The sequence below is a fragment of the Salvelinus namaycush genome, chromosome 32, assembly GCF_016432855.1.
Source record: "Salvelinus namaycush isolate Seneca chromosome 32, SaNama_1.0, whole genome shotgun sequence".
In the NCBI taxonomy this organism is placed as follows: Eukaryota; Metazoa; Chordata; class Actinopteri; order Salmoniformes; family Salmonidae; genus Salvelinus; species Salvelinus namaycush.
Genome location: NC_052338.1, coordinates 30,586,518 through 30,599,486, shown reverse-complemented (window position 1 = coordinate 30,599,486; position 12,969 = coordinate 30,586,518). Strand labels below are relative to the sequence as shown.

At 50.9% G+C, this 12,969-nt stretch overlaps 1 protein-coding gene across 1 annotated transcript in view; it reads right to left on the bottom strand.

Moving 5' to 3' along the window:
* Positions 1-1,952: 1,952 nt before the first annotated feature.
* Positions 1,953-12,969, bottom strand: part of LOC120027167 (stathmin-2-like) — a 25,885-nt gene continuing 14,868 nt past the window's right edge. Inside the window, exons 2-5 of the mRNA XM_038972038.1 lie at positions 4,495-4,590; positions 4,142-4,320; positions 3,632-3,823; positions 1,953-3,366 (exon numbers count right to left, since the gene is read on the bottom strand). Of these exons, the coding sequence (XP_038827966.1) occupies positions 3,307-3,366; positions 3,632-3,823; positions 4,142-4,320; positions 4,495-4,576 (513 nt within the window). The 5' untranslated portion in view covers positions 4,577-4,590 and the 3' untranslated portion in view covers positions 1,953-3,306. The remainder of the gene's footprint in view (positions 3,367-3,631; positions 3,824-4,141; positions 4,321-4,494; positions 4,591-12,969) is intronic.

Genomic DNA, 12,969 nt, shown 5'->3' with positions numbered 1-12,969 from the left:
TAATTGTCAGATCCAACAGAAGATCTCTTTGTTTCTTGGGACCTAGAACTAGCATCTCTGTTTTGTCTGAGTTTAAAAGTAAAACATTTGCAGCCATCCACTTCCTTATGTCTGAAACACAGGCTTCCAGGGAGGGACATTTTGGGGCTTCACCATGTTTTATCGAAATGTACAGCTGTGTGTCGTCCACATAGCAGTGGAAGTTAACATTATGTTTCTGAATGACATCACCAAGAGGTAAAATATATAGTGAAAACAATAGTGGTCCTAAAACGGAACCTTGAGGAACACCGAAACTTACAATTGATTTGTCAGAGGACAAACCATCCACAGAGACGAACTGATATCTTTCCGACAGATAAGATTAAGGTCTCTAATCTCTCTAAAAGAATGTGTTGATCGATGGTGTCAAAAGCAGCACAAGGTCTAGGAGCACGAGGACAGATGTAGAGCCTTGGTCTGACGCCATTAAAAGGTCATTTACCACCTTCACGAGTGCAGTCTCAGTGCTATGATGGGGTCTAAAATCAGACTGAAGCGTTTCTTATACATTGTTTGTCTTCAGGAAGGCAGTGGGTTGCTGCTCAACAGCGCAATGGGAGATTCGATATAGGTCGATAGTGTTTTACATTTTCTGGGTCAAGGTTTGGCTTTTTTTTCAAGAGAGGCTTTATTACTGCCACTTTTAGTGAGTTTGGTACACATCCAGTGGATAGAGAGCTGCTAATTATGTTCAACATAGGAAGGCCAAGCACAGGAAGCAGCTCTTTCAGTAGTTTAGTTGGAATAGGGTCCAGTATGCAGGTTTAGAGGCCATGACTATTTTCATGAATGTGTCAAGAGATATAGGATTAAAAAACTTGAGTGTCTCCATTGATTCTAGGTCCTGGTCGTGTTGTGATTCTAGGTCCTGGTCGTGTTGTGATTCTAGGTCCTGGTCGTGTTGTGATTCTAGGTCCTGGTAGTGTTGTGATTCTAGGTCCTGGTCGTGTTGTGCAGACAACTGGACAACTGACCTTTGGAGGAATACGCAGATTCAAAGAGGAGTCTGTAATTTGTTTTCTTGTACGGGGGTCAAGTTGTTACAGCACTGCCAACTGTGATCTTTTGTCACCACCTGCTGGTCATATGTGACTCTACAACTGTGGGAGATCACCTATTCTCCTTTGTCTGTTCCATATTTTTATTTATTTCTCAAAACTAATTCAGAGACAGAAATAAACATTCTAGGATAATACATATATAAATCCTTTTTTTTTTTCATAGGTCCTTTGAATTATTTTTGTCTTATTCAAAGGCAATACAACAAACAAGAATAAGAACAAACAAAGCCAATATCATTCACAGAACCCGAAACCTTTAATTACCACAGCTTGCTCACAAAGATATATGTGGAGGGGGAAAACACACAAACAGGAAGAGAGAGAGACAGCCAGATTCATCACCACAGACAGGACCCTGTGATGTCGCAGACAGGACCCTGTGATGTCGCAGACAGGACCCTGTGATGTCGCAGACAGGATGCTGTGATGTCATTAGTATGTGACGGATGGTTGGATATACAGCTCCAACATCCTGGCTGGTATAATTAAGCTCTAAACCAGAGAAACAGCACACGCGCACACACACGCGCACACCCCTACTGAAACATACACACTCTCTCACACACATCCACCCACCCCTACTGAAACATACACACTCTCTCACACACATCCACCCCTACTGAAACATACACTCTCACACACATCCACCCACCCCTACTGAAACATACACTCTCACACACATCCACCCACCCCTACTGAAACATACACACTCTCTCACACACATCCACCCCTACTGAAACATACACACTCACACACATCCACCCACCCCTACTGAAACACACACTCTCTCACACACATCCACCCACCCCTACTGAAACATACACACTCACACACATCCACCCACCCCTACTGAAACACACACTCTCTCACACACATCCATCCACCCCTACTGAAACACACACCCTTTGTCTTCCATTGTCATGTCAGGATCTTCTAGCAGTTATTATATGTCTGTGTGTTGGTTGTTTTCTCACGTCTTACATGTTACCTACTTGTTCTCCTGTGCCATAGTTTGCCGAACACAGTTAAGAGACGACGGTACAATGACTCATTCTCAATAGTGAGAGAGTCAAACTATGATTCTCCAGAGAGAGTGAAACCTCCGTAGTAGCATTTGGCTTGGTTTCTCTGTGGCACAACATGAAAGAGCTGAGAGGGCCCATTAGCCTATTTAAGGACATGGATGTTACTTAGTGATCTACCATTGCTTATGCGTTAATCGCTATATGAGCTTGTAGCATTCTAGGCACGATTACATTATCTACACGTCTAAGATGGTACATACAGTACATGCTGAGAGAGTGATTGACAGATGACACTGGGGGGTCTTGGGAACGAGAAAGGACCATAACACCCCTCTGTGACATCACGGTATGAACCAATGGTGTCATGTGACTTCTGCGATGCCCAACTGACAGAATTTAGCAAGCTCCTCTTAAACGACATGTCATGTTTGCCAAATTCCTCAGTCTGTGTATGTGCGTGTGTGTGAATGAACTACTCTATGTAAGAGAGTGGGAGATCAGACAGACAGGAGAGAATCGGCTCATAAAAGCTATGGTATTCTCCTGAAGTCTAACTAGTCTCTCTCCTGGGAGTCAATGAGCAGCCTGCATTATCATCATCCCCACACCGACTGACTGACTGACTGACTGATACAGAAACAGACATGGTCAGAAGATAACCAGCGCAAACGCACGTCGGCTAGCTGGCGAACTCACAGCAACACAGAAGCCTTATAATACGAGAGAAACTGCAAACGATTTTTGTTTGAGAAAAAAATTAAATAAAGTACATCCATAGATAGAGAAAATGCTAAAATGGCACAATGCAATACTTCTGCTGTACTATCCTACTGTATATAACAAAAAAATAAGTATTTACAAAAACAATACCCACTTTAACTTGGTTGGTTTTTCATCTTTTCTTTTTTCAGCATTTGAAATCGAGCAAAAACATTATTTATTAGGGAGGAGTGGGCGACATTTTGGTAATTTTTTTGCAATCCCCCCCATTTGCTAATGCTGTTGGTGTGGGGTTTCCGGTGGGTCCTCCTCCTCACTCTTGGGGGGGTCTTCTGACGCTGGGGGTGCTGTAGAAGTGGGGTTGTCAGGGGAGTCCCTTGGGAGGGGGCAGGGAGGAGTACAGGGTACAGGAGGGTGGCTGTAGGGGGGTATGATGGTTTGTGGCGCCCCTCGTCTGCTCACGCTGTTAGCGCTTCCCTCAGCTCTTTGTTCCTGCGCACCACCTGGGCATGCCTCTCCTGAGGACAACACAGAGAGAGATGCTGCCATGTTGGAAACCTCTCAATACTGACCCAGCCCTGAGATTCTCTGGTTCAAGTCTGTCAATTTACGCTCCCTTTTCAGCTGACATATTCAACTACAATGGCCAGTGTTTCATCCATGAATGATGCCCGAAGCCCCTACTGAAAAATATCAAAGCCTTCTACCTTGCACAACCTCTTGTCCACTCCCCTGGTCTTGCTGTCTCCACCTACCATCTTTCCCACCAAGCTCTCCTCTCACCTTCTCCTGCAGGCGCTCCATGATGCAGGCCAGGTAGGCCTGGCGATTCTCCTTGATCTGCTCCATCTTCATGGTCAGCTTCTCCTCTGCCATCTTGCTGAAGTTGCTGTTCTCCTCCATGGCCTTCATCACCACGTCCCTCTCGTGCTCCCGCTTTTCTGCCAGTGCCCTGAGAACCTGGGCCTCCTGGGACTGAAGCGGCGATAGAATAGAATAGAGTAGAATATAATCGAAAACAGTAGAATAGAACAGAATAGAATAGAATAGAGTAGAATGCAGGATAATCCAAGAAACAAGGTGGGAACGAGAGGGTAAGAATTGGTTTTAGTGTCATTCCTTTGCCTGATGAATATGATAATTGCTTAGTAATAAGTAAGTAAGTATAACAGTCAAAGTCTAAGCCAAGCCAAGGTATAGGCTAAGAAGGATAGGACAAAGTGTCATATGCTAGCATGATTCAGTGTGATACAGTGACTGAATTAAGTTGTCGGCTTATGCTAAAGGACTCACTCTCCTCCGGTCCTCAGCGGCCTCCAGCTTCTTCTGGATGTCCTCCAGAGAGACATCCTTCTTGGGAGGCGAGGTGACGCAGTGAGCCGTGTCCGACACCGGAGAGGGGGGCTTCAGGATCACCTCAAAGGCCTGGCCAGAGGCACGCTTGTTGATGGGCTTCACCTCCATGCCTGCTACTAGAAGAAGGGAACAGGCAGAGGAAAACCAAAGAGGGAAACTCTAAATCCTGCCTTTGTAGTGATAATATTACCACAAATCAAACTTTCACTTTTGTTTGTAATTGCCTCTTGGTTGCCTTTGCTGTAAGTTGAAAGAAACATTTTAAAAAGTCAGGTGACATTTCTGTTTACCTTGGAACTCTCCCACCAGGTTCTTGCGTGTCTCTGGGTACAGGCAGGAGCAGAGGAGAGACAGGACAGACATCTCCTTCATCTTCTCTTTGTACGCTGTGGAGAACACACACACAGAGACAGACAGACAGACAGACCGTTAACCTACTTTCTCATCCTCATAAATTATCATCTCACATGGCATCGCCATCGTTAGATGTTTAGGAAAATAAATATTCAGCAAATCCTTAAAAATAAAAGAACGCATGATCATCAAAGGCGGTCTAGTCTGGAGAGAAGAATCAGCTTGAGGTTTCTAAGCCCCATTTTATTGGGCTTTGTTTGTGCAGACTGTGAAGGGAAGTGGGATGTGTGTGTGTGTGTGTGTGTGTGTGTGTGTGTGTGTGTGTGTGTGTGTGTGTGTGTGTGTGTGTGTGTGTGTGTGTGTGTGTGTGTGTGTGTGTGTGTGTGTGTGTGTGTGCTGTGTCCTCCTATGCTCTAATCTCCACAGCGGTCAACCACCTCCCCACAGGATTCATTCTCCACAGCGGTCAACCACCTCCCCACAGGATTCATTCTCCACAGCGGTCGACCACCTCCCCACAGGATTCATTCTCCACAGCGGTCGACCACCTCCCCACAGGATTCATTCTCCACAGCGGTCGACCACCTCCCCACAGGATTCATTCTCCACTGCGGTCGACCACCTCCCCACAGGATTCATTCTCTACAGCGGTCAACCATCTCCCCACAGGATTCATTCTCCACTGCAGTCGACCACCTCCCCACAGGATTCATTCTCCACTGCGGTCGACCACCTCCCCACAGGATTCATTCTCCACAGCGGTCGACCACCTCCCCACAGGATTCATTCTCCACTGCGGTCGACCACCTCCCCACAGGATTCATTCTCCACAGCGGTCGACCACCTCCCCACAGGATTCATTCTCCACTGCGGTCGACCACCTCCCCACAGGATTCATTCTCCACTGCGGTCGACCACCTCCCCACAGGATTCATTCTCCACAGCGGTCGACCACCTCCCCACAGGATTCATTCTCCACTGCGGTCGACCACCTCCCCACAGGATTCATTCTCCACAGCGGTCGACCACCTCCCCACAGGATTCATTCTCCACTGCGGTCGACCACCTCCCCACAGGATTCATTCTCCACAGCGGTCGACCACCTCCCCACAGGATTCATTCATCATCAGCCAAACATTTCATTTTAGCCTATTATTTATTCACTTAGCTAGCAGAGTCTGTCGCTAGCATTGGTAACATCCAACAGCCATTTAACAGCAGGGATAGCACCTGCAGTCATACTGATTATGGCTGATGTTGCTGAAAGCTACTAGCCTGTTCCGGAATCCAAACTGAATTGTTCTTCCATCATGACTTTTAAGTGAATCAATAGTGTTAGAATGCTACAGAGCTGTACTGGCACCCAAAGTGGGATGTGAACCTACTGTAGCATCCCATCAGGGAGCCAGCAGAAAGAAGACATTTACTTCATCATATTGTACTGCAACAGACAGTCTGGCTATGTCCTCTACCTCTCCTGGCTGCTGTTTATAGTGTACAGTACAGTGTCTGAAGGCACAGTGTACCGCCGGGGCACCTCGACGTGCCAAGTAGAACCCAGCTTATATGATCCATCATCCATCACACGCTGTGGGCTGCAGGGCTGGAATGTGCTACATTGACCCCTGACTGATGTCCCTGGCTGGGAGTCAACACTGAGAAAAGTAAATCTCTAAAATTTACAGTTGGACATGGAGGAGAGAAGTGTAGCTAGTGCCCATGGACGTTCTGCTGTTGCACACCCGGCCAAACCATCTCCCTGTCTTTCTGTCTGTTTCGAATGAAGTGTATTCTAGCACCTACAGCAGTGGTGCTGCACCACCAGACAACCCCTCTCCTCTCCCTGTCTCTATCTGTCTGCCATAACAGGCAACTCTCAGCCTAGCAGACGCCACGGGGCATCAGATGACTGACTCTCCGATGGGCTTGTTAACCCCTCCTAGAAGAGAGGGAAGAGAATGAGAGGAGAGCGCAGAGAGGAGGACTGGGTTAGCTCTCTTTGATAGGCGTGTTAACCCCTCCTTTCCAGAAGACGTGGAGGAGGAGGAGAAAAGGGGGACTGGGTTAACCCCTCCTTTCCAGAAGACGTGGAGGAGGAGGAGAAAAGGGGGACTGGGTTAACCCCTCCTTTCCAGAAGACGAGGAGAAGGAGGAGAAAAGGGGGACTGGGTTAACCCCTCCTTTCCAGAAGACGAGGAGAAGGAGGAGAAAAGGGGGACTGGGTTAACCCCTCCTTTCCAGAAGACGAGGAGAAGGAGGAGAAAAGGGGGACTGGGTTAACCCCTCCTTTCCAGAAAACGAGGAGGAGAAAAGGGGGACTGGGTTAACCCATCCTTTCCAGGAGACGTGGAGGAGGAGGAGAAAAGGGGGACTGGGTTAACCCCTCCTTTCCAGGAGACGTGGAGGAGGAGGAGAAAAGGGGGACTGGGTTAACCTCTCCCATAGAGGAGAAAAAGAAAGGGGATAAGGGGGATGTGAAGAGGAGGAGTTGAGGGCTGATTTGGGCTGGCTGACTCCCACAAGGATCGAGGGTCCTCAGGGAAAGCAAATGGAGGCTGCTGCCTTCAGTGGAGCATGACTAGGTTCACACACACACCACACTAACAGCCCTGTGCGTGCCGGGAACCACAGACAGCAGCCATTTTCCCTTCAGGACGACTCAGCTTGTCAGTGATGTCAGTGATGTGAACACTTGGTGGATCAGTGCACCAGATAATGCAGGTTAAGTGCTTATTGAGCAGGTCAGAAGATAACTGCGGCTGGCAGCTGTCAGCCTGCTCTCGCCCTGGCCAGCTGTGTGTTTTGGTGTTTAGGGAATGTTGTCAACAGAGTTATACTGGAAAAGATATGTATATTAAATGCATTTGTTCAATGTTTGACCCAATTCTAAACTAAACATTGTTATTCTATTAGAATGCAGTAAAAACACACAATTCTACTGTGTATTAATCATAAAGAGAAATAATTTTGTCATCTTTTCAGCAAGTTTTACACTGAGCATCCTCTTCTATTCCCACGGAGATCTCCTCCTCACCACGGAAACAGAGGCAGGTACCATGCTTCCTGTTGTAATCCTTTAGCATGAGACCACAGATCATCAATAACCCCTCCTCCCCTGTCCTGTTATTCCCCGTCCCTCCACCCCAACTCAATACTGTCCTGTTGTCCCCCGTCCCTCCACCCCAACTCAATACTATCCTGTTGTCCCCCGTCCCTCCACCCCAACCCAATACTGTCCTGTTGTCCCCCGTCCCTCCAACCCAACTCAATACTGTCCTGTTGTTCCCGTCCCTCCAACCCAACTCAATACTGTCCTGTTGTCCCCCGTCCCTCCACCCCAACTCAATACTGTCCTGTTGTCCCCCGTCCCTCCACCCCAACTCAATACTGTCCTGTTGTCCCCCGTCCCTCCACCCCAACTCAATACTGTCCTGTTGTCCCGCGTCCCTCCACCCCAACTCAATACTGTCCTGTTGTCCCCCGTCCCTCCAACCCAACTCAATACTGTCCTGTTGTTCCCGTCCCTCCAACCCAACTCAATACTGTCCTGTTGTCCCCCGTCCCTCCACCCCAACTCAATACTGTCCTGTTGTCCCCCGTCCCTCCACCCCAACTCAATACTGTCCTGTTGTCCCCCGTCCCTCCACCCCAACTCAATACTGTCCTGTTGTCCCGCGTCCCTCCACCCCAACTCAATACTGTCCTGTTGTCCCCCGTCCCTCCACCCCAACTCAATACTGTCCTGTTGTCCCCCGTCCCTCCAACCCAACTCAATACTGTCCTGTTGTCCCCCGTCCCTCCACCCCAACTCAATACTGTCCTGTTGTCCCCCGTCCCTCCAACCCAACTCAATACTGTCCTGTTGTCCCCCGTCCCTCCAACCCAACTCAATACTGTCCTGTTGTCCCCCGTCCCTCCACCCCAACTCAATACTGTCCTGTTGTTCCCGTCCCTCCACCCCAACTCTAATACTGTCCTGTTGTTCCCGTCCCTCCACCCCAACTCAATACTGTCCTGTTGTTCCCGTCCCTCCACCCCAACTCAATACTGTCCTGTTGTTCCCGTCCCTCCACCCCAACTCTAATACTGTCCTGTTGTTCCCGTCCCTCCACCCCAACTCAATACTGTCCTGTTGTCCCCCGTCCCTCCACCCCAACTCAATACTGTCCTGTTGTTCCCGTCCCTCCACCCCAACTCTAATACTGTCCTGTTGTTCCCGTCCCTCCACCCCAACTCAATACTGTCCTGTTGTCCCCCGTCCCTCCACCCCAACTCAATACTGTCCTGTTGTTCCCGTCCCTCCACCCCAACTCAATACTGTCCTGTTGTTCCCGTCCCTCCACCCCAACTCAATACTGTCCTGTTGTTCCCGTCCCTCCACCCCAACTCAATACTGTCCTGTTGTTCCCGTCCCTCCAACCCAACTCAATACTGTCCTGTTGTCCCCCGTCCCTCCAACCCAACTCAATACTGTCCTGTTGTCCCCCGTCCCTCCACCCCAACTCAATACTGTCCTGTTGTCCCCCGTCCCTCCACCCCAACTCAATACTGTCCTGTTGTCCCCCGTCCCTCCACCCCAACTCAATACTGTCCTGTTGTCCCCCGTCCCTCCACCCCAACTCAATACTGTCCTGTTGTCCCCGTCCCTCCACCCCAACTCAATACTGTCCTGTTGTCCCCCGTCCCTCCAACCCAACTCAATACTGTTCTGTTGTCCCCCGTCCCTCCAACCCAACTCAATACTGTCCTGTTGTCCCCATCCCTCCACCCCAACTCAATACTGTCCTGTTGTCCCCCGTCCCTCCACCCCAACTCAATACTGTCCTGTTGTTCCCGTCCCTCTAACCCAACTCAATACTGTCCTGTTGTCCCCCGTCCCTCCAACCCAACTCAATACTGTCCTGTTGTCCCCATCCCTCCACCCCAACTCAATACTGTCCTGTTGTCCCCCGTCCCTCCAACCCAACTCAATACTGTTCTGTTGTCCCGCGTCCCTCCAACCCAACTCAATACTATCCTGTTGTCCCCCGTCCCTCCACCCCAACTCAATACTGTCCTGTTGTCCCCCGTCCCTCCAACCCAACTCAATACTGTCCTGTTGTCCCCCATCCCTCCAACCCAACTCAATACTGTCCTGTTGTTCCCGTCCCTCCACCCCAACTCAATACTGTCCTGTTGTTCCCGTCCCTCCACCCCAACTCAATACTGTCCTGTTGTCCCCCATCCCTCCACCCCAACTCAATACTGTCCTGTTGTTCCCGTCCCTCCACCCCAACTCAATACTGTCCTGTTGTCCCCCATCCCTCCACCCCAACTCAATACTGTCCTGTTGTCCCCCATCCCTATACCCCAACTCAATACTGTCCTGTTGTCCCCCATCCCTCCACCCCAACTCAATACTGTTCTGTTGTCCCGCGTCCCTCCAACCCAACTCAATACTGTCCTGTTGTCCCCCGTCCCTCCACCCCAACTCAATACTGTCCTGTTGTCCCCCGTCCCTCCACCCCAACTCAATACTGTCCTGTTGTCCCCCATCCCTCCACCCCAACTCAATACTGTCCTGTTGTCCCCCATCCCTATACCCCAACTCAATACTGTCCTGTTGTCCCCCATCCCTCCACCCCAACTCAATACTGTTCTGTTGTCCCGCGTCCCTCCAACCCAACTCAATACTGTCCTGTTGTCCCCCGTCCCTCCACCCCAACTCAATACTGTCCTGTTGTCCCCCGTCCCTCCACCCCAACTCAATACTGTCCTGTTGTCCCCCGTCCCTCCACCCCAACTCAATACTATCCTGTTGTCCCCCGTCCCTCCACCCCAACTCAATACTATCCTGTTGTCCCCCGTCCCTCCACCCCAACTTAATACTGTCCTGTTGTCCCCCGTCCCTCCAACCCAACTCAATACTGTCCTGTTGTCCCCCGTCCCTCCAACCCAACTCAATACTGTCCTGTTTTCCCCCTGTCCCTCCAACCCAACTCAATACTATCCTGTTGTCCCCCGTCCCTCCAACCCAACTCAATACTGTCCTGTTTTCCCCCGTCCCTCCAACCCAACTCAATACTGTCCTGTTGTTCCCGTCCCTCCACCCCAACTCAATACTGTCCTGTTGTCCCCCATCCCTCCAACCCAACTCAATACTGTCCTGTTGTTCCCGTCCCTCCAACCCAACTCAATACTGTCCTGTTGTCCCCCGTCCCTCCAACCCAACTCAATACTGTCCTGTTGTCCCCCGTCCCTCCAACCCAACTCAATACTGTCCTGTTGTTCCCGTCCCTCCAACCCAACTCAATACTGTCCTGTTGTCCCCCGTCCCTCCAACCCAACTCAATACTATCCTGTTGTCCCCCGTCCCTCCAACCACACTCAATACTGTCCTGTTGTTCCCGTCCCTCCAACCCAACTCAATACTGTCCTGTTGTCCCCCGTCCCTCCAACCCAACTCAATACTATCCTGTTGTCCCCCGTCCCTCCACCCCAACTCAATACTGTCCTGTTGTCCCCCGTCCCTCCACCCCAACTCAATACTGTCCTGTTGTTCCCGTCCCTCCAACCCAACTCAATACTGTCCTGTTGTCCCCCATCCCTCCAACCCAACCCAATACTGTCCTGTTGTTCCCGTCCCTCCAACCCAACTCAATACTGTCCTGTTGTCCCCCGTCCCTCCACCCCAACTCAATACTGTCCTGTTGTCCCCCGTCCCTCCACCCCAACTCAATACTGTCCTGTTGTTCCCGTCCCTCCAACCCAACCCAATACTGTCCTGTTGTTCCCGTCCCTCCACCCCAACTCAATACTGTCCTGTTGTCCCCCGTCCCTCCAACCCAACTCAATACTGTCCTGTTGTCCCCCGTCCCTCCAACCCAACTCAATACTGTCCTGTTGTCCCCCGTCCCTCCAACCCAACTCAATACTGTCCTGTTGTCCCCCGTCCCTCTAACCCAACTCAATACTGTCCTGTTGTCCCCCGTCCCTCCAACCCAACTCAATACTGTCCTGTTGTCCCCCGTCCCTCCAACCCAACTCAATACTGTCCTGTTGTCCCCCGTCCCTCAAACCCAACTCAATACTGTCCTGTTGTCCCCCGTCCCTCCAACCCAACTCAATACTGTCCTGTTGTCCCCCGTCCATCTAACCCAACTCAATACTGTCCTGTTGTCCCCCATCCCTCCACCCCAACTCAATACTGTCCTGTTGTTCCCGTCCCTCCACCCCAACCCAATACTGTCCTGTTGTCCCCCGTCCCTCCACCCCAACTCAATACTGTCCTGTTGTTCCCGTCCCTCCAACCCAACTCAATACTGTCCTGTTGTCCCCCATCCCTCCACCCCAACTCAATACTGTCCTGTTGTCCCCCGTCCCTCCACCCCAACTCAATACTGTCCTGTTGTCCCCCGTCCCTCCACCCCAACTCAATACTGTCCTGTTGTCCCCCGTCCCTCCACCCCAACTCAATACTGTCCTGTTGTTCCCCGTCCCTCCAACCCAACTCAATACTGTCCTGTTGTTCCCATCCCTCCACCCCAACTCAATACTGTCCTGTTGTCCCCCGTCCCTCCACCCCAACTCAATACTGTCCTGTTGTCCCCCCTCCCTCCACCCCAACTCAATACTGTCCTGTTGTCCCCCGTCCCTCCAACCCAACTCAATACTGTCCTGTTGTCCCCCGTCCCTCCAACCCAACCCAATACTGTCCTGTTGTTCCCGTCCCTCCACCCCAACTCAATACTGTCCTGTTGTCCCCCGTCCCTCCACCCCAACTCAATACTGTCCTGTTGTTCCCGTCCCTCCAACCCAACTCAATACTGTCCTGTTGTTCCCGTCCCTCCAACCCAACCCAATACTGTCCTGTTGTCCCCCGTCCCTCCACCCCAACTCAATACTGTCCTGTTGTCCCCGTCCCTCCAACCCAACTCAATACTGTCCTGTTGTTCCCGTCCCTCCACCCCAACCCAATACTGTCCTGTTGTCCCCCATCCCTCCACCCCAACTCAATACTGTCCTGTTGTCCCCCGTCCCTCCACCCCAACTCAATACTGTCCTGTTGTCCCCCGTCCCTCCACCCCAACTCAATACTGTCCTGTTGTCCCCCGTCCATCCACCACAACTCAATACTGTCCTGTTATCCCCCGTCCATCCACCCCAACTCAATACTGTCCTGTTGTCCCCCGTCCCTCCAACCGAACCCAATACTGTCCTGTTGTCCCCCGTCCCTCCAACCCAACTCAATACTGTCCTGTTGTCCCCCGTCCCTCCACCCCAACTCAATACTGTCCTGTTGTCCCCCGTCCCTCCACCCCAACCCAATACTGTCCTGTTGTCCCCCGTCCCTCCACCCCAACTCAATACTGTCCTGTTGTCCCCCGTCCCTCCACCCCAACTCAATACTGTCCTGTTGTTCCCGTCCCTCC